This window comes from Lepisma saccharinum, chromosome 24, assembly GCF_977018435.1.
Source record: "Lepisma saccharinum chromosome 24, izLepSacc3.1, whole genome shotgun sequence".
Classification (NCBI taxonomy): Eukaryota; Metazoa; Arthropoda; class Insecta; order Zygentoma; family Lepismatidae; genus Lepisma; species Lepisma saccharinum.
This window is the reverse complement of record NC_139252.1, coordinates 48,031,987-48,055,005: the sequence shown is the minus strand read 5'-3', so window position 1 is coordinate 48,055,005 and position 23,019 is coordinate 48,031,987. Positions and strand designations below refer to the sequence as shown.

At 41.1% G+C, this 23,019-nt stretch overlaps 1 protein-coding gene across 1 annotated transcript in view; it reads left to right on the top strand.

Annotated features, from left to right (window-relative positions):
- wake (ankyrin repeat and fibronectin type III domain containing protein wide awake) overlaps positions 1-23,019 on the top strand; it is a 727,887-nt gene that overhangs the window by 426,787 nt on the left and 278,081 nt on the right. The window contains exon 4 of the mRNA XM_083110519.1: positions 7,833-7,931. Coding sequence (XP_082966645.1) covers positions 7,833-7,931 — 99 coding nt within the window. The remainder of the gene's footprint in view (positions 1-7,832; positions 7,932-23,019) is intronic.

The following is a 23,019-nucleotide window of genomic DNA, read 5'->3' as shown; positions in this document are numbered from 1 at the left end:
CAGAAAACAACATGCATTCGCATTAAAATGGATCAAAACTACATTCACGAACTTCCACAACGCTACAGAAAATGATTTGTGTAAATAGTTTCTCCTGTAAAAAGTAAGAAATCCGTCATCCCTGTAGTAAAGTGTTACCAAATGTCCTTCACAAAATGTCCAAATATTAATGTTATAATGTAGTGGGTTGATTGAACTTAATTACGTGGAGAAAAATTCTGACGTGATGGGAACAAATTTGTGTCATATCCGTCATCAGCATTTGAAATACTTGCAAACTCATCTATTGATTTAAAATCATCCGATTTTTTTTAAAAAAATAATGCAGGGTGGTGTTATCACACAGGAAAGTAAATGCATCATCATCTGAAACCGAAAGGCATAACATTTGTAGCTCAGACCAAATGTTTTAAGTGCATTTTCAAGAACGGTACAGGAAGATGCATCAAGAAAAATGCATTGATGCATTAAAGTTCAGATCGATATGCAAAACATACTTGCATAATATGATGCATTTGGTGTTACTTTTACGAATGATATACAAAACATTAATCAAACTATAAACCTGGTTCTTGGTAAAAGCTATCGATGCATTCTTGGTGCATCAAATAGATTTAATGCATTTAGGTTTTTGTGTGCAGGAATATTTCGTGTAAATAGTAGTCAATTAAATTCAATCGGCTTTATTCTTGGTCGAGGTTGAAATAACAAACAGACATAAATAAACAACTACTAAACAGAGAAATGACAAAAGAAAACACGGTGTTTGTATAAATAAATGACGGAAATAAAGATAACATATTATTACTTACTTCCGGTGCAATTGAAGGTAATATCGAGTATTTCACTGAAATTTTCTCTTTTAATTGAATGTGGTCTAACTTTCCTCCCGATCATAAATTAGTGAATGTTACAAAAGCTTTTGTACATCTATATTTTCACTTCATTGGGAAGTGCATTCCATGTTTTATTTGCCGCATAACTGAACGAAGCTTGGCTACCAGAGGTTCAGCAATGAGGTATATTTCTGGTGGAATGTGTATGTGCGTTGTGTGGTCTATACAAGGAACTGGGTTTCAGCAAACATAAAATTTACACAAAATAACAGACTGCGCTACACCACGCCAATCACATCACAGTTATTACTTGCAGGCATAAATTTCCTCTCCATAGAGGTAAAACAGAGAAACATGAAGCGAAACCAGGGACGGTTCGGTAGCTCAGTTGCCTACCTCCATGACAGAGTGGTAGCTACAACGCCAAGGGTCCTCAGTTCGAAATCAGGTGCTACATCTCATTCGTGGGTAAGTTAAGGTAAAGCTCCACGTTATGGGCGCAACTATGCTAGCCCTTTGGGGGTACGTACTTAAATATTATTTACCACGGCTACAGATATATCTTAATCTCAGGGGATAGGTTCTTTATTCGAGAATTCCAAATAAGAAAGCGTTTTATAGCCAAGATGATATAGTTAAATGCGGATCTATATTCTGAAAACTGTACACAATACAGAGAAAATATATAGCGAAGCTTGTATATACATTGAAATATATATATGCTGATTCCAAATTTACGTCGGTTATATTCTTCTTATATATATATGAATAATTGAAAGGAAATCTTCTTCTTCTTTTCTTCTCACAATTTTGGGAAAAAGTTTTCTTCTTATTTTCTTCCTTCTATTTTGGGAAAAGGCTTCTTCTTCCTTCCTATCTTTGATTTGGGAAAAGGCTTCTTCTTTTTCTATCGTTGATTAGTGAAAAGGCTTCTTCTTTTCTTCCTTCTATTTTGGTAAAAGGCTTCTTCTTTTTCTATCTTTGATTATGGAAAAGGCTTCCTTTTCTTTTCTTCCTTCTATTTTTGAAAAAGGCATATTCTTCTTTTCTTTCTTCTAATTTATTGTCTTTCCTTTTAAAGCGTAATCTTATTTATTACATATATGCGTTCGTTTTCCCAGCTTCTTTGGCATTACTATACAAACGACACAAGCTATACTTATACAAAGAGTAGGGTCGACTAAACTGACAGTAGCGCCACCTCCTACGTAACGACCAAAAGGGGAATAGCCCAGGATCGCTAACAGCAAGCGCTGCCTATGGCCCAGTGCGTCTAATAAGAAGCGCAACCGTAAGTGCTTCGGGGCGTCTAATTTGACACAGCGCCACCGAGGGGCGGACAAACACAAAAACTGACGACGTTCTCCTCGTCAGAGGTATTAAATCAAATTTTGATCACTAGGATCAAAAAGGAGAGGTAGAGATACATTTCTGAATTCATTTGCTCGCTTATTAACTTTCCTGATTGTTTCATATACGAGCATATTCTTATTTATCTTAATTGGTTATTTATAAATTTTATTTACTCCTTCTATAATTTTTATACTCTTCCTTTATGTATTTTGCATTTACTATAATATATATAATCGCTCTTCTCCGCTCCTAGTTTCTACAATGAACTCTGCTCTTCTTTATATGACGCGCTGCCATCTATCGTTGCTCTCGGGAAACAGTTCTTCCTTGAATTTTTCATTGTGTCGTCGGAACTGGCACGTGACACAGGGTAAGACATGATTGTTTGTGTTTGTCCGGAATGAGGACCTAGAAAATTGCGTGAAACCAACATAATAAGGAGGGGAAAGTACAATGACATAGGAAACTGCCGTTTAGAAAGAGAAGTTTGTAAAGGAATGGCACAGCATGCCAGAGACCCGGTTTCCAGTTCTGATCGAGTCTAGGGATGGCCAAACAGATCCAAAAGTTACGGATCCGAAAGGTCCGGATCCGAAAATTCCGGATCCGGGTCCGGGTCCGAAAGTTTCGGATCTGGATCCGGATCCGAGAGTTTCGTATCTCAATCCCATTATAATATTACCACACCTTAAAAGGTATTAAGATCTTCGATTACAAAGAAATTTTTCATTAGTTAGTACTACAAGTGTTGTTCCTAAAATACTTTGCTACGCATCGGCTAACACACTCGTGCACAAAAATAATCTTACTTGTTTAACATAAAATGTCAGAGGTGATTTTGTAAATGCCATTGAAACGAATATGCATTCATTCAAATGTATTGAAAATGGAAACATACATAAATGTGAGACATTCCATTCCAGGATGAAACCTTTAACACATTTAACAAGATAGAAATGTTATACAAAAATTATACAATTGTTCTACAGTTACAGTTTTACAAATTAAAATAAAACATTATCATATATGCAGTGTTATATAATTACAAAGTGTAAGACTAACAAGGGAGGTTATCTAAGTGTCCCCCTCCGATTTCCATGAAACTTGGCAGATGTATAGTGGGGCCCAAAGGAAGAAATACGTGCTTTTTGTTTCAGCTAAAAAAACGGTTTTAGGGGCCAAAATTCCCTCAAATGTCAAGATGAGGACAAATTGAAGTAAGGATCTGAGCCCTGTGTCCCCCTCTGATTTCCATGAAACTTGGAGGCGTATAAAGGGACCCAAAGTAAGAAATACATGTTTTTTTGTTTCGGCTAAAAAACTGTTTGAGGGGGCAAACCCCCTCAAATGTCAAAATGAGGACAAATTTATGTGGGCCTTTGACCCCTGTGTCGCCCTCCGATTTTCATGAAACCTCGCAGGTATATAGAGGGGCCCAAAGGAAGAAATACGTGTCTGTTGGTTCCGGCCAAAAAACTGTTTTAGGGGGCAAAACCCGTCTCATATAATATATATATATATATATATATATATATATATATATATTAGCAGGTAACAGTATGTTATAAACACATTCTTACTTTCCAAAGAAGCGCATGTGGGATGGCAAAACGGATCCGGATCCTGATCCGAAAGTTCTGGATTCGGATCCGAAAGTACCGGATCCGGATCTGGCCATCCCTAATCGAGTCTAAATTTTCCGCTAAAATTTCTACATAAATCAGCGCATTAGGAAAAGACATAACCAAACTGCGTTTCTTACCATGTATGAAGTTATGTAACACACACCGACAACACTAGACATAAAATCTTTGCTGTTAGTGGATTTTTTGTATGTAGGAACTGACCAAAGAGATTTTCATCAAGAAATCTAAGAACTAGGGCTGAGCCGATACCGATGCCGATGTATCGGTATCGGAAAGTATCGGCTGGAATTTATTTGCCGATACCTGTCGATACTTTTCCTGCATTTTTAAGAACTCAATGAAAGACCAAAATCCCGTGCGACACTTTTGCGGAGTGTAATTATCCTGGAAATTATGCAAAATTCGAGATTTTTTTAAAGAAAATTTCACAAGTTTTGTATGAATAAACTTAATTTTGTGAGAACATGTAATTTAATATACTAATGTAATTCTAAAATATTTTTAAGCAAAAATCTTGGAAAATGAGTGTATATAATTATTATTAGACTGAAATACTTAATCACTAACATTAAAATATATTTTGAGCAACTTAATTATTACAGTTTTCAAGCATGGGTATCGGCATCGGTATCGGTGGGAATCGGTGAGGGTATCGGTATCGGTGGGGATCGGTGAGAGTATCGGTATCGGTGGGGATCGGTGAGAGTATCGGTATCGGTGAGAGTATCGGTATCGCTGGGGATCGGTGAGGGTATCGGTATCGGTGGGGATCGGTGAGAGTATCGGTATCGGTGGGAATCGGTGAGAGTATCGGTATCGGTGGGGATCGGTGAGAGAATCGGTTTAGGTGGGAATCGGTGATAGTATCGGTATCGGTGGGGATCGGTGAGGGTATCGGTATCGGTGGGGATCGGTGAGGGTATCGGTATAGGTGGGGATCGGTGAGAGTATCGGTATCAGTGGGAATCGGTGAGGGTATCGGTATCGGTGATAATCGGTGAGGGTATCGGTATCGGTGGGGATCGGTGAGAGTATCGGTATCGGTGGGGATCGGTGAGAGTATCGGTATCGGTGAGAGTATCGGTATCGCTGGGGATCGGTGAGGGTATCGGTATCGGTGGGGATCGGTGAGAGTATCGGTATCGGTGGGAATCGGTGAGAGTATCGGTATCGGTGGGGATCGGTGAGAGAATCGGTTTAGGTGGGAATCGGTGATAGTATCGGTATCGGTGGGGATCGGTGAGGGTATCGGTATCGGTGGGGATCGGTGAGGGTATCGGTATCGGTGGGGATCGGTGAGAGTATTGGTATCAGTGGGAATCGGTGAGGGTATCGGTATCGGTGATAATCGGTGAGGGTATCGGTATCGGTAGGAATCGGTGAGAGTATCGGTATCCGTGGGGATCGGTGAGAGTATCGGTATCGGTAGGAATAAGTGAGGGTATCGGTATCGGTGGGAATCGGCGAGAGTATCGGTATCGGTGGGAATCTGTGAGAGTATCGGTATCGGTATCGGTGAGAGTATCGGTATCGGTGAGAATCGGTGAGAGTATCGGTATCGGTGGGAATCGGTGAGGGTATCGGTATCGGTGGGAATCGGTGAGAGTATCGGTATCGGTGGGGATCGGTGAGAGTATCGGTATCGGTGGGGATTGGTGAGAGTATCGGTATCGGTGGGAATCGGTGAGGGTATCGGCATTGGTGGGAATCGGTGAGAGTATCGGCATCGGTGGGAATCGGTGAGAGTATCTTTATCGGTGGGAATCGGTATCGATGGAATTCGGTGAGGGTATCGGTATCGGTGGAAATTGGTGAGAGTATCGGTATCCGTGGGGATCGGTGAGAGTATCGGTATCGGTAGGAATCGGTGAGGGTATCGGTATCGGTGGGAATCGGTGAGAGTATCGGTATCGGTGGGAATGTGTGAGAGTATCGGTATCGGTATCGGTGAGAGTATCGGTGGAAATCGGTGAGAGTATCGGTATCGGTAGGAATCGGTGAGGGTATCGGTATCGGTGGGAATCGGTGAGAGTATCGGTATCGGTGGGAATGTGTGAGAGTATCGGTATCGGTGAGAGTATCGGTGAAAATCGGTGAGAGTATCGGTATCGGTGGGAATCTGTGAGAGTATCGGTATCGGTATCGGTGAGAGTATCGGTGGAAATCGGTGAAAGTATCGGTATCGGTGGGAATCGGTGAGAGTATCGGTATCGGTATCGGTGAGAGTATCGGTATTGGTGGGAATCTGTGAGAGTATCGGTATCGGTATCGGTGAGAGTATCGGTGGAAATTGGGGAGAGTATCTGTATCGGTGGGAATCGGTGAGAGAATCGGTATCGGTGGGAATCTGTGAGAGTATCGGTATCGGTGGGAATCGGTGAGAGTTTCGGTATCGGTGGGAATCGGTGAGAGTTTCGGTATCGGTGGGAATCTGTGAGAGTATCGGTATCGGTGGGAATCGGTGAGAGTATCGGTATCGGTGGGAATCTGTGAGAGTATCGGTATCGGTGGGAATCGGTGAGAGTATCGGTATCGGTGGGAATCTGTGAGAGTATCGGTATCGGTGGGAATCGGTGAGAGTTTCGGTATCGGTGGGAATCTGTGAGAGTATCGGTATCGGTGGGAATCGGTGAGAGTATCGGTATCGGTGGGAATCTGTGAGAGTATCGGTATCGGTGTCGGTGAGAGTATCGGTGGAAATCGGTGAGAGTATCGGTATCGGTGGGAATCGGTGAGAGTATCGGTGGAAATCGGTGAGAGTATCGGTATCGGTGGGAATCTGTGAGAGTATCGGTATCGGTGGGAATCTGTGAGGGTATCGGTATCGGTTAAAAGTGGTATCGGCTCAGCCCTACTAAAACACATCTGGGGATTTCGAAATTTATTTAGTTAAATATTTATTTTTTATTAGTCCAAAAATGAATTATTTTAGTGGTAGTAACTATCGTTTGGCTACTTGAAACACAATTTAAATTATATAACGTTTATTCATACGTTTAGTGTGGGCTGAGATTAGATTAGAAAAATATATGTCAAGAGCACAATATATGATTTATAAAAGATTGCGTTGTTACACAAGGGAGTTAAAATGTTTGTCATTTATCATATTTTATCCACTTTTCTACCATTTTAGTAAATTTTATTCACTTCTTTTAAATTTTCGTAACAATTCATACGACGTTGTGATATTTCCATCACTTTGTATCTGTCACTTAATTATTTTTTTCAATCCTTTATTTGCTTGGTCTTTGAAGTTTCGTCAGCTGTTTGAAATTGAGGACTAAAAGTGGTAAACGTTGTAAGTGCCAAAAGCGAAAGTGTTGGGAAATCGCATCGTTCCGCACATCAGCCCGTAAGAACGTGCACATTAGTGACCTGTTTACATGCACTTTGAACTACGTACAGGGCTACCAGCCACTTTTCACGTTTATCACATTATAAAGCATGGCACATTGCACAGTTTAACTTGAAAAACGGTGTTTGAATTATTTTGGCACTTACAGCGTTTACCAATTTCAGTCTTCAATTCTTACTAAATGTTTTCGAAAAAAATTGGAGCCTTTACATATTTATATATTTTTCATCGCTTCTTTGGAATTTTCATCACATTTCGTAGAACCTTTCATATTTCTAACTTTTTTAAATATTTTAAGAATGTTACAAGCAAGGTTGTTATAGGAATTGTAAATAAATTCAATTCCGGTCCGGGAGAGAGAAATCAACAAGCAAAAATTGGTTCTTGACCGTAAGGAACCTTGTTATCTTTAATGTCCAGATCAATATTTAAATACTGTCCAAGTTCGGTATTTAAATTAAACAATACGCAATTTGAATCGAATTTATATTTTGCGAGAAAGAAAGGTTCCGTTACTGTTACGGAATCCAAATGAAATCATTAGAATTTATAGGTTCCTGGACGTTGGTTGCAAATTCTCCCCCACTCTGCATCCACATTAAGGATATGCATTTATCGCTAGTTTCCTTTTCTCGTCCACAGATGGCGGTGGGAAGGACGCCTCGTCGGGGAAGTCCAAAAGTCAAACGCGTCTCCATACTCCGAGAATAGCCTTCACGGATGACTCTGTGCCAACGTTAGGTGAGTAGAAATGGGTTAAAATGCAGAAATACTTGCAGTCTGCATCCGTGCTGAACTGGTTAACGCAATGATCTACGAAATCAAGGGTTCCGGGTTCGAATCTCGTAGATGTTTGTATCATCGTCTGTTTCATGTAAATTATGACTTTTTCTATTTAAAACTTTGTACAACTTTTAGTTTAAATAAAATCAAGATACTTTCATCTTTATACTTGGGCGAAACAGTTGAGTGAAACTACAAAATTAGATGCTTAGAAAGTAATTCGCGTCATGGGTGAAAACAGCGATGATTTTTCAAACTGGGCCCCTAGGCTATCCTTTGTTCTGGCCCCTGCCGACATTATTATTGTTGTTAATATTATTATTATTGTCATAGTATTTCACTTCCACTAATTGCATGCTCCGTATAATAACATTTGTAAACTTTAAAATATAGACACAAAACAAATCAAATTAAAAATTATTCATTAAACTTCGATAAAACACAACACCTAGATTTAACGAGAGAACACTCGCCTAAAACAGTTTCCTTCTGGCTTTCATGGCAGCCAACTGATGAATGAGAGACTCAGAGTCAATTTCTTGCAGGAAATCAACCAGTGGTGTGCCCAAGGGGGGGGGGGGGGGGGGGATTATATCCCCCTTTGACCCAGTATTCCTAAAAAAGGGAACGTCAAAAGTAGGAAAAGATGGCAAAATGAGGGCTGACTACCAGAAAAAGTGTACGTACCTCCTCCCTTTCGAAGATCCTGGGCACGCCACTGATATCAACATTCGCTGTGAAGGATGCCAAACTAGAAAGTCTGCTATTCGACGCTGAATTTCTGATGGCAGTTTTAATTCTTTTTAGAACACTGAACGAGCACTCTCCACCGGGATTTCATGGTAAAAGACTCACAAAAACTCTCTGAGCAATGTCGAGATTTGGGAAAACACTGTAAAATGCTTTTCACGAATAATCTGCCATACAGACTTGCATTTTGGTTAAAATACAGTACTGGAAGAAGGGTTACAGTGTAAAAGTTATTTAAACGGTAGATACTGCTTCTTTGTACCTTCTTTCATGAAATACGCCAGTAAAAAGACTTTAACATGTTGTTTTGCTTTGCAATTACCACAATATCAAGGATTTTTAATAGTCGATGGTATTTGACACTTCAGTCCCTCCAGCGTCTTATTTTTTGGCGGTTCTCTTTGACTTTCGGACCCTAGGCCACAGCCTAGGATAGCCTAGTGGCAAATTCCCCCGGGTAAGAGAAGCAAATATTCAACTGGAGTTTGTAATACTTCACGTTACCGGTTAAAATAAATGCGAACATGTTACCCGTTAAGGATTACCATGAGACCCAAAAGTGTGTCTCAAGTATCGTAGTCATTCATGAAGCCGTGATGCCCACTTGTGTGTCTCACCTCAGCAATTGCTTCAGGCCGCGATACCCCTATATGGGTTTCACTTGTCATTTGCTAACATGAAGAAAGATATTGTTTTGGCTCCAGAATGTTACACTATACTCGTAGCCTGGCCCTAGATAGCAACAGACGATTACAACAATGGCGTACAAATGGCCGTAACATTGTAGTAATATACCTAGTGCTCTGTGATTATTTATGATGACTTTATTTTGTTGATTTTCAATACAACAATCGATGCATTTTTTAATGCATCGTTGTTTGACATTTGTTGTATTTCAAGCAAGAATTAAACAAAGAAGGAGAAAAATAAAGGAAGAAGAAGAAATTAAGACTATATTCAGTGTGATTGAACGTGTAGATTGCATTTCGTGCAATATTTTATGTTGTTGTATGTTCTGTTGACGATGTATGACCAAGAAACAGAAAATATTCAAGTGATTGAAGTTCGTTATTTGCAGAAACAAAGTCATTTACAAAAAAAAGAGTGAGACACAGAAATGGGTCACGATACCCAAAACTAGGTCTCAAATTCAAATTGAGTTTTCAACGGTTTTTTGGATTGTTTTGAAATTTCTTGTGCTTCACAGATCTAATGACACCAACTTGATCCATTTTCACATTTTTTTTTACTTGGCCCCACGATGTCATTCAGACAATCTGGCCTTGGCAGTCAACGTGCTGAAATAACCGTCCAGCAACTATTTCACCACTTATACGTGGGTTGTACATAAAGTAGTGACAACACTGTCAGGAAAAGGTGATAACACTGTGCATGTGCTATCAGGCAGTGAGCAATGTCAGTTTGAGCCAATGTCGATGTGTGGAGTGCCAAAAGTGGTCGGTACACCGAGTGCTGTGGTGTATGTACGACGTTGAAATGAACACCATTGTAGATCAAAATCCAGGTTGCCTGTGGAATACACGACAATGTCAGCAAGACTTGCATGAAGCCTGTAGCAACAATATCTAGCCGTATCTGATGGTTGCATAATGCTTAAGTGCATTTCTTTAGGAGGTTGCGATGCATCCGTGAGAACAATCTCAACATGAGGAAAATTGCATCATGCTGGGTTTTCCGATGTTGTCACCATTGTGCAACCATCAGATATTGTTGCTTCAGGCTTCATGCAAGTTTTGATCACATTATTATGCGTTTTTGCCATGATAAAACCTTAATTTTAATCCACAATCACTGTTCTATCTTTGTAAACATGTTTTAGAGCAGTACAGAAAATGGTGTTCATTTCAACCTCCTACATACTTTTGGCACTCCACACTTCGATATGGAACCAAACTGACATTGCTCATTGCCTGCACGGTGTCATTGCCTTTTCCTGGCAGTGTTTCCACTACTTTATTTACAACGTATGCGCGATTCGTGTTCTAGGCACGGACACAGATGCGTAAAGCAATATTCTAGGATCCATAATAATCTGTCAACCTGCAACGATTCTTCTATCCTTCCGGACGAGAGCCAGCGAGGTGGACAAGGATTGAGTGACCTTGGAAACTTCACTGAGCATCGATTCAGTTGCGATTAATTCGAATTCTTGCTCCGAGTCCACCGGATCTGAGCTCTCCGAGATAGAATTGAAACCTCCAGAGCTGTGCCATCGGCTGACTTATTGAACGCACCTCAATCAGCCATGAATCAACGATTCGCCGGGATTTTCAATTCGGGTCAACTCCCAGATAATCCTGGCAGCATTCCTAGTCCAGGGAGGTCCAAACCTCCCTTTCGATCCTGCAGCATCCTTTCCGGTGATCTCAAGCTCTCGAGTTCAACGATCCCCCTTCCCCCATCTCTCCCCTCCCAGGAAACTCTATCCTTTCTCCTACCAAAGGAATATCGCCCAGTTTATATAACGAAGTTGTTCCTCAAACATGGCGTTAATTTACACTTCTGTCAATATTAGCTTTCTGTTCTCGCTCTCGAAGTTGTTTGGAGGAAACATTAATTCAGAAAAGCACCTACAGATGGGGGGGGGGGGATTTTTAAATACCTCAAGTTCTGTGTTTTGTTTACTGCTAGGTTCTAGTCATAGATCATTTTTATACGTTCTTATAGACAAAAACTATTTGTAAATACAGCAATGCGCACTTAAATATCTAAATTAAAATAAACTCATCTTAGATCAATATAGTAGAACTTCTACCTACACAGATTTAGAAAACAGATATACGTGTATAGTTCTTATCGACTAAATCTGAAACTACAGTAGTGTAACACCTCTATTCTCCTGTACCCTACGTCATAGTCCAGTTAATCCAGTGCAAATTCTGATTTCACAATAGTGATGGGTCATGGCAGTTCCTTTTCGGGAAGCAGCTCACCGAAAGGAAGCGTGCACAGGAAGTCATTCAAAGGAACTACAAGGCCACGGAGCATGCTCTCGGACGATAGCTCTTTTCAGTTGTTACGTCGTGCGCTCTAGAAGCTGGCAGGGGAAGTGGAGAGCGGGGAAACGACCTATCCAGCGCAACGAGACAGGCCGGTTAGAGAGAGAGACTACAGCGTTGCCAGAGTAGCGGGAAAGGGGAGTTGTCGAAAGAACCATGTTCGCGTATGGCCTGAGGATGCGCATTATCCCCATCTTGTGGTCAGTAGAATACCGATAAGTGTATGATATCAAGTGTATACGTTGTAGGAATTCTTTCCAACTGTACCGAATGTTAGCTAGCATTGTCCATTACAATCAATGCGTCTTTGATGCTCCTTTCGTCAAGCGTATCTAAAAACTGCAAAAACCACTGAAAACTAATTTACATTCCTGTAGAAAACCAGTGTGACTGGAACCTGCGTGACAAACAATAATGCGCCCACCTTTACCCACGAGCACTTTTAAACCCCCTGCACCCTCTTTATTGTGCCAGATTTTCGTTGGAGCATAATTCTGATGTATGTACGTTTCATCTAAATGAAATACCTATATAGGGCATTAGAAGATGCATTTTTTGCAAAAACGTTACTCTGGCTGTAACTATATCGGCTCTCTCCATCAGAAATCGTTTACCGTCATTGCTCTTTTTGTACTTGAACCCCATAGACTTCAGTATCCTCCACAACGACGAAACTCCCCACTGAAAGCTTATTTGTGTTTGCAAATGAACGCGTAACTTGTTCAGTGTTGGATATTCACCCTTTACATAATACCCGAGGATAATTCTTCTTATTATATCTTTATCGCAACCGTCGATTGCCTTTGTGATGCTGTTCCTTTTGATTCGTTTGCGCGGTGATTCAAATGACGTGGAACCCGATGTCTCAAGACTGTCTTTGCCTTCCCTAACAATACGCTGCACAGTTCGCGTACTCACTCCACAAGCTTCCAACACTCTCTGTTGCACTTTGTGCACACTTACCAAGGGACCACTGTTTTCTGCTTCCTTTTGAAAATATCCATGAACCCTACTGATTATTTTCCTGCATTGGCTACAAACTACCTCTTTCCTGTTCGCCATCGTACGATACTTACTGCTTTAATAAGCACAAAGCTCCCTATGGAACAACGAGAGTACAAATAAACGTCACATCACATGCTACATACACATTTATAGAAGAAACAATGCAGTTAGGCAATATACGACGCAACAATTACTCCCACGTATGTTATTCCTACCTTCCGCTCATAACAAACAGGAATCAACACTGGGGCAAAACACCATCAGCAACGCGGTGAATTGGCAACACAGCAACGTGCAGAACGAAGTTAGCGCTGCAGCTTCCTCCCGCAACTGCGTAACTCTCGGCTCCACCGCTAGGTGGTCTGTTCTCTGGTTGGTCAGCGGCATGTTCCCCGCTCCCCACTACCCCTGCCAGCTTCTAGAGCGCACGACGTAAGAACTGAAAAGAGCTATAGGCAGTTCCTTTTAGAAAGGCACTTCACTGGAGCTTGCTCGTTGAAGGAGTCGTTCACAGGAGGAGCTGGTTTCGTTGGGCGGAGGAGGGGATGTCGGAGACTGCTTCTGGAGTGGGTGAAAACTGAAAAGAATTAGAGGGGAGGAAACCGCCTTCGCGCACATATTAAACACCTATAGGAAACAATGTATCGACTGACCGACCGAGGTTCGGGAGCTGCTTTCAAGGTGGGGGTGAATGAAAATACATTTTGATGGATAATTGAACTTAAGCGGACAAAAAGTCCTCATGTTGGATAAGTTATATTCTCCCCTCTCCCTTTCCAAAAATGAATTCCTACCCCTTGTTGTCGCAGTGCATTACAGCGCCTGGTGATAGATGAGGAAAAATAATTGTAAATATTTTAAACATGGACGTCCGCTGTATTTTTTCCAAACAATGTATTTTTCCAAGGTGTCAAACGAGGCATATTGTCTTACAAAATAGTATAATCTCCTAAAAGAAAGAACTTCAGTTTGAAGTTAGCATGCACGTGTAACGCCCTTCTAATAATTAACATAAATTGAGATTAAAATGAAATTATATGTGTAAAATGTATACATTATAGGTTGAAATTTATTTTCAAGGGTGGCCGTCGTCCCTCGCCACCTTTCCAGACTTTCATGCTATTAAATGGATAGACGGTCAAACAAACACCCGTAAGAGAATGGAAGAGAAGACGCTAAACCTTTGACTAGAGTCGTTTTCACGTTCAGAAGACACAACGGCGCTTATGGAGAAACCGCACAGTGTTGCCAATACAGCGCTAGCTCATGTCGCCGGGAAATGACGACCTTCCTTCACAATGAAGGTGTTACATATGTTGTATATATAATGATAATTATATGTAATTATTAATATTATACTGTGAACGTTATAGTTACCCTTTTTACTATGATCCATTGCGATCACTACACACGCGAGTGTAATGCACGAATATGACACTTCAGAAATCACTTAAAAAAGTAAAAATCACTGAGCGCTCACACAACTGAAAACACTTTTTCGAGAGAGGGAAAAAGTCTAAACACACCAAAGCAGATCTCTCACTCAAGTAAGGGGAACCTGGCACATGGGTTAGATTAAGTTGCAACCCAAACAAACAAATGAGTTATAGCCCACGTGAACTGATGAGACGTAAATGACTCAAGCAAGGCATTTCATATTTCTATCTTGAAGCCCCATATTTTGTCACGTGTTGGAAAGCCTTTCAAAGGTTAATATGGTGTCTATGAATTTATGTGTACGTTGGAAACTGAAATGTGATCTTCATTTCAGTATTAATGTCGACAGTAATGTAAACAAAAACAACGTGTATTTGCGACAGCACTAATGTTGCTCACAACAGCAGCATTGGAAATAATTGTCAATTACTAAATTAAAGTAATTGCAATTCTATTATAACAAACTGAATGAAGTTAATATTTTTACTGAATGGAAACAAAATAACAACTCGAAAACTTGGTGGTGATTAGCCGGAATGCTGCGGTGAGTCAGCTCAAGATGGCCAGACAACGTCTCCTTACTTCGCGCGCGGTTCGGGTTAAAAAGAAACTCCAAATGCATGGAAGTATTATCTCTGAGAACCTTTGAGTGGTTATAAAAAATAATTTCATTATTTTCTCCACAACTTCGTCGCTGGAAGTTTTTACTTGGAATTACAGAACAGAAAATGGCCAGCGACGACATTTTCTACTGCACGAATATAAAAAATCTCCACATACTTTATTTGAATATTTTTTAATGCCAATATGCTTTAAAGTATTGATATATTCTGAGTACCACCGTCACCTATGACAATTAAAAAACAGTCAATTTTTTTCATAATGAAAGCTTCAATTTTACGGCATGTTTCAACGTTAGGAATGAAAGCAATGTAAAAATTGTGTTTTCACAGAAAATTTGCGTTTTTAATTTATCTAAAATTATGTAAGCAAGTTACCAGTTTTTTGTGTTCACCATCGTATTCTCTACAAAATTTCCTGCAAAACTGCAGGTACCGATTTTACTTAAGCTAAATTTGTAAATCCAGAAATTTCACAACAGCGCGCTCGTATTTCCCATAAGAAAAGCATTGCCCATAAGAGCCCATTGTGTCTTCTGAACGTGAAAACGACTCTAGGAAGAATAGCATTCGTATTTTTCAAGCTCTCTCCGCCTCCCGCCCCCACTTTTACTTTGCGATAATGGAAAAGCACGGAAACGGAACGTTGTCGTAAGTTAGATATGATGATCTTCCATCTGTCAAGTTCCTTCTACAGTTCCTTGCAATGCGAGCTGAGAAAACATGCCACAAAAAGGATTAAAGGTGAATTACTTGCCCATCCCTTCCTCATTGCAGAACTTCTGCAGCATTACTGTAAACAGAGTTGCACGCATAGCTACGCGGAAAACCGCCACTACAAGCAAAGCTCACGACTCCTGAGCAGTGATGTGCCGTAGATTATAAGTTTACGTCTACGTGCGTTGTCTACACGTAATCTACGCGTAGATTACATTGGGTTGTATTTTACATAGACTACGTAGACAATCTAAAGTGCATTAAAAATAATTTTCAAGGGTTTCATGAAAGGAAAGTGACATTTTCAACTATATTAGTTCCTAACGAAATGAAAATAACCCTATTTACAACAAAATTTCTCTTCTCTTCTATTATCAACTCTGGAAGAAGATAAATAGTATGCAAAAAACAACAACAGATGGCAGTCGTGAGCCAAGAGTGGTCTTTTTCCCATAAAACACTAGAATATTTCCTATATTAAGTTTCTTTCTAGGTGAGAAGTTCTTCGAATTTGGAAGAAAGGGTATTGAAAAGTTAAATTAAACACATCAGCATCTGATACGCAGTATAATTTTCTTTTAATTCCACGTTGCCCTTTGCTAAGTTATCACCTTTCGCCATGTTGTTTACATAGATTACGTCATCTACGTGTATAAAGTAGTCTACGTGTAGAATGTAGACTATCGTTCTTTACGCCTAGACGCACATCACTGCTCCTGAGGAACTACCACGGGTCATGGCAGTTCCTTTTCGGGAAGCACTTCACCGGAGCTCGCTCACTCAAGCAGCCATTCAAAGGAACGACCAACTCCTTCCGATGTTGGTTTCATACAGCTGAAGTGAAAGGGGGGTGGGGGGACTTGCTGGAGTTAGCTTGAGTGAAAAGGATTAGGGGAGAGGGAACTGCGCTTGCTACTCGACTTCCCACAAGAAAACCAGAGAACATACACAGCAGTAAACAATAACACGCAAAGCTCACGACTCCTGGAACGAGGAACTACCAGAGAGGAACTGCTCGTTCACTCCGAAGGAGCGAGCACTTCACAGTTCCCAAGAGGGAATCGTTCAAAAGGAACGGTTCGTTCACGAACGACCCATCATTAGCAAAATAACAAAGTGAGGTCAAATGAGATTTGTTTGTACAGTTGTTTCCTAAACAAATTCCCCAAAATTCCGTTGCGGTTTGCCACCATTTTGAGAAAATAATTTTACCATGTTGGATTTATGTACATGTTAATAAAAACGGGTGATATGGGCGAACAATTTGTCCTACAATTATGCTGTTTCCTTTTGAAACGGGCTTTCAGTTTTTTAGTCACGTTTTGTCATTTTATTAGGGTTCGGCCCCACTTTGAAAAAAAAATATGAAATTTTGGGAGATGGTCGTGAATTGTTTGGCAAATTACTCTTAAACCATGAACATCATAGGAAAAATCTAGAAGCAAAAGTTGTACAGTGTAAGAAAATACTACAGAGACAGTGTATTGTTTTGTACAGGGTGGGCAAAAAAAAGTAACCGAAGTTATATCTCATTTCCATGTTTCGGTTACCTTTTTTTGCCCCACCCTATATATGTCGCGGGAGTTAGCCCGGGAAGAGGGTTGTTTAGGAGAGCATGTATTAGGAATTAGGTTTTTTCATGAGCACTGCTCTAATAATCCCGTCGAGCAGGGTGATATCTGGGCATTTCGATGTACCCTACACACAAAGAAACAAACATACCTAGGCTGGGCTCGAACCCTGATCCCTAGGTGACGATAGTGAGTCTATCATTATAGATGAGATTTTTACAAAAAATACTAAGTTTATCTTTTGTAGTGGAATTACGATATCTTATGCTTGTATGATTATCCCTCTTCACTCACCTCCTCTTGTTTGCCCTGCAGTACAGGGTACTACAAAAGAAGTGGTACTTTTCGAAGTTCAAATCAATTTACACATTTTTCAATTCCTTTTTCGTCAGGATGCCCTAAATGCATTCCAAAAGAGAAACTTAGGATCAGTAGCGGTGATTGGGTCGCAATACGGAGGGGAGGAGGAGAAGGACAGTTTACTTTCTCTTGGTAGACATGGCTTAGCATTAAGAGGTCATAGTGTCGGTGCAAAGAGTGGCAACTGCCCCACACGCCCCCCCCCCTTATTGCCCCACTGGTTAAGTGCATATGTTTACACGTGAACGTAACATGAAAATCCGGAATCTAGTGGTCGACTCGCCATCGTCCACCTAAGGATCGGGGTTCGAACCCATGGCTGTTTTTCTGTCGTGTGGGTGTGTTCGTTTATTGTACATCGCTTTTCTTCCACTTTGGGATAATCGCGAAGATGAGGATGAGGGATGATATGATGAAATTCATGAAGAGACACTCACAAAGAGCACCCATACTCAGACCAGGATTAGCCCGACCCTGTGGCCGAGTGGTTAGCACATCGCGCTGCGACGCCAAGGGTCCCGGGTTCGAATCCCGGTCGGGCTTGGTTGTTTGTGAATGTCCATTCATCCATTTCATCATTTCATCACTCATCCCCATCTTCGCAAATTAGCCAAGAGGCACAGAACGCGAAGTAAAATAAACTAAATCAATCAATCAATCAGACCAGGATTCGAACAACATCGTTGCGATTAATATAAATAGGAAGAAAAACGACGTTAAACAAGAAAACACGAAGTTGCTTTGCCGACCTCTGTGGCACAGTGGTCAGCACAGCGGGCTACGACGACAGGGGTCCAAGTTTCGAATCCCGGGTGGGCGTTCAATGTGAGTGTCCCTTCATGAATTTCATCATATCATCACTCATCCTCATCTTCGCGATTAGGTAAAAGTGGGAGAAAAGCGAAGTAAAATAAACCAAATAAATCAACACAAAGGTGAGGGGGCTATAAACCCCACCCGCCCCCATGTCAGGCCGCAGCTTCTCGGAATAAGGGTGAATAAAGATCAAAGGATTTGGTAGCGGGAACCTCACGGTAGCAGTTGCAGACCAGCCAAAGGATCATCGTGTGTTCGGCCGCATCCATCACAGAATCTGGGCCACCGGAGCCCGGAGAGTCTACCCGGAGCCTCCACCACGTGGACGACCTCTCGCGGCATCCGGCTGAGCCAAGACGGATGGGGCTGACGCCGGGATGCGATCGGTGATAACTTCTCCCTCCTGCGCCAAATTGCAGGGGTGGAAGACGTCGACAGGCAGTGCCTCCGGGGGGATTATGGGGCTTTGGCCTTCGGTGCGGATCGCCATTTGTTCCTGGATGGCTTGAACCAGAGCCGGTTTAATTTAATTTTTCTGAAAGTCCGGATTTCATGATCATGGCCATTTTTTTCTGGCGGTACGCAACGGTACGGCACCATTTTATAGTTGTGAATAAAACTAATAAGGTAGGTCAGCAATAGGTGGCCCACATCACGAAAATCACATTAGTATTTGACATAGCTAATAGGTGGCACTACATTAATATATCCAGTTCCCCTTAGGTGCACTATGCAGAAAACGAACTGCCTCAGGCTGCCAGCTGTCATTTTATGGTAAATTTCTTATATCGGACAAACGGATTTCTTCAAATTTACAGGAGAAATTACTTACCGAATGCAGTTTCTTTATAGTTGTGGAAGTTCGGGGAACTGTTTTCTCGCATCGTTCATTGAATTTTGCCGGTAAATCATGTATTTTTCGATATAAATGTGTGACCGATGCACGAAAGCTGTTGCATCCATTTCCTTCCAGCCGGATGTTGCCTGTGTGTGCTGACGTAAACCCGGTCAATCCCGGTCAGTGTTTCCAAACACGTGTTTTTGAAACTGAAGAAGGTACTTTTCGGCAAATGGTTTGTGGGGCTATGCGTCAATGGTTTGTGGGGCTACGTAGGTATTTTTGGGTGCAGTGGGGTGGAAACACTGCATGCCGAGTACGGTAGTGAAACTGTGACCGCCATATTGCGTGTTACCGAAGGCAAAAAGAAAAGAAGAAAACTTACTCGATATGTCGCAAATAGAGCTTATTTCCGTGAAATAAGCGAAATGCCACCTTCAACAATGTTTCTCAATGCAGAATACGTAAGTACGAATATTCAAATTAAATCAACTAGCAAATTTCAGCCGTTTGTCCGATATAAGAAATTTACCCATTTTATTTAAGTTATTGTGGAACTGCTGCCGTCGTAAGGACTGTGCAGACCAGCCCTCCACGGTGATCTGCTATTCGTCGTTACTGTATATAATGCATGTCAACAGTTTGGCAGCAACAATTTTCTCTAATAAGATGTAGAAACGTTAATAAATATGTTTTCTTGTGCGCAAGCGTCATTTTCTAAGCCAACTTTAAGCAGTGGGCCACCTTTGGGACCCATGGGCCACCTTGGGAACAGATGTAACGGTTTTGTAATTATTATTATTTTAACTTACAAGCAATGTTACAAAATATGCATTTGGTACACGTTGTTATTTAGTTGTATGAGTTATTTCTTGTTATTTTAGAAATTTCTCTCTCATTATATATTTGTAAATTACGCTAGAAACTTAACTATAGCCACCTTTGGCTCATTTACCTTAACTAGAGCTCGGAAGTTTAGGCATTTATTTAGGTTAAAATAGGCAAAAAGACATTTATAATGCGGAAAATAGGCAATAATGTTAACTGGTTAATTGATGCCAAAATGCGTGGTCAGTATTTTCATGTATGTGGTAGTTTCTCTCAGGAATGAAATCTCAATCTCGTCTATTTATTTCTGAAATCATTCTTAACGCACAACAAATTCTGTTTCAGATAAAAAGCATAATCCTAATATCTTCCCATTGTCACGTGCCAGTTCCGACCACACATGCAAGGAAGAACTGTTTCCCGAGAGGAACGATAGATGACAGCGCGTCATATAAAGAAGAGCAGAGCTCATTGTAGAAACTAGGAGCGGAGAAGAGCGATTATATATATTATAGTAAATACAAAATATATAAAGGAAGAGTATAAAAATTATAGAAGGAGTGAATAAAGGGTTGTATGTAGCCAATTAAGATAATTAAGAATATGCTCGTATATGAAATAATTAGGAAAGTTAATAAGTGAGCAAATGAATTCAGAAATGTATCTCCTTTTTGATCCTAGTGATCAAAATTTGATTTAATACCTCTGACGAGGAGGACATCGTCAGCTTTTGTGTTTGTCCGTCCCTCGGTGGCCTCGGTGGCGCTGTGTTCAATTAGACGCCCCGAAGCACTTACGGTTGCGCTTCTTATTAGCAGGGTTTCGGAGCGGAGTGCGGAGCGTACTAAAGGAGCGCTCCGGAGCGTCATTTCTACTCCGCTCCTCGCTCCGGAGCGGAGCGTGGTACGACAGCACTCCGATCCGGAGTGGAGTGGTTCAGCTTTTTGAGAGACACGCTCCGCTCCGGAGCGGAGTGGTTCGACTTTTTGAGTCGCACGCTCCGATCCGGAGCGGAGCGTGATACAACAGCACTCCGCTCCGGAGAGGAGTGGTTCAGCTTTTTGAGACGTACGCTCCGATCCGGAGCGGAGCGTGATACAGCAGTACTCCGCTCCGGAGCGGAGTGGTTCAGATTTTTTAGACGCACGCTCCGATCCGGAGCGGAGCGTGAGGCAACAGCACTCCGCTCCGGAGCGTGGTGCTTTTGACAGCACGCTCCGATCCGTTTAGGAGTTTTTTTTTTACACGAATGCTGTAATGCAACTATGAATAATGGAATGGGCGCGTTAAAGCCGACTTCCGTGACGGAGTGGTTATAATGGGACCACATGGAAAAGAGCCTGCAGTCCTGTTTCCACGTACTCTAGTTGTTTGTCTGTTTGATCGCCCCCGCTTGGAGGGGAGGGACAGAGTGAATCATGCTTCCTTATGGCCCTAGTCGAACGGGTGAAGGAGGAGGTGCGCGGGGACTTTTGACCGAAGCTTTTTTGTTTGTGGTCGCTCTACAGCACAGCACCCTATGACGTCAGGGATCCGTGGGGTATTTCAAATTTTGTATTGTGACTCTCAGATATAAGAGTTTGAATGTTATGTGTTGAATGGGTTACGAATAATTTCGAGCAATCAATTTTTTCTGCTTTACGGATTTTTCCGACCCACCTCCCCCATACAACAGACAGCTTCGTTTTGTGCCGTATTCCTTGCAGGTGACTCAGTGCAATCGGCTAGCGCATTGGTGTTGTGCCCGTTTCAAGAGGGGAGGAGAGTGAAACTGGTACATAGCTTGTTTGTGTGTGCTTTTGGGGTTGAGAACTTCGTTCGCTGCGCTGTACGTTGCGTTCGACTTATCCGTACATGGTAGAGACATCGCCTTTGCCAGACAGATCAAGTGTTGCCAGTTGTATTAGAATTATGCTACACCAATTCTGGCTAGATTGTTCTCTTTTAAAAGTATTACTTGCGCGTGTTGTTCTTCTCTTCACTGTCATAAAAAGAAGCCTTTAAAAGCTGTGTTCTCTTGTATCATTACATGCATATTATGTGTGCTTGTCAACGGTGATGTATGGACATTTAATGAAATTTTTAACGCCGCTGATACATGGACGTCTTCAGGATTTTTTCCAGGAAGAGACAAGCAAGATATTTGTCCAAGGGAGGGGGGCAGAATTAGGCAGAATTTCCCCAAAATAGTATTACTCCCATTAAAAATATTCTACAGTTTGAAGTTATCATGTTCCTGCAACGCCCTTGCAATAATTAACATATATTACTGTGACTGAAATGAAATTATATGCGTGAAATATGTACTTCTTGATTACCTTTAATTTCCGGGTGGCGTGGCCCCCTCCATTTCCGGACGTCCATGCGAATGGAGAAATCATTCCAACTAGTATCGTTTAATAGAATAATAAGGTGACTAGATTTGTTAAATCAATATAAAAGAACAAAAAAGAACGAAAAAATCCGTAATTGTTAATTCTATGCATCATAAGCCAAGAGAATCATGGAAGATCTATACTGTAATAATGAATTGAAGGAAACCATGCCGAGTTTTTTATTTATAGTCTACATATTCAAGTAGGAATGGAATGGTGCACAAAAAGAATTACAAATATGTATGTAAAAGAAAACCAAGTATTTCGATAAAGTTATTTCTATAATTGTAATCAGCAATAACCAATTGTCCTTTCAACTAAGTATAAGTTTCAATTTGTCTTTTCCAGACTATTACCTTTGCCTTGCCTTTAATCGTATATTTCTCATGATCCGTAATTTTAAACAAATCCTAGATAAGTCGGTAAAAAAATAGGACACCGAAACTATGGAAAAGAAATGTACTGTGATAGAGAAACAAACACAAAGAAAACACCAATGACATTAACGCGGGTCAAACCAACACCATTTGTCGTTGAGAGCTGAACTCACATCCACGAACTCGCTGAAATATTCCCATGGAATTCGTTATTCGTCTGATATTGAATACCCAATGATGCTTTCTGTTATGTAATAGACATTTATGAAGTGAATACATTATTAGAACTTTGCCAGATTTCAGAAAAAACACACACACACACACACATACGT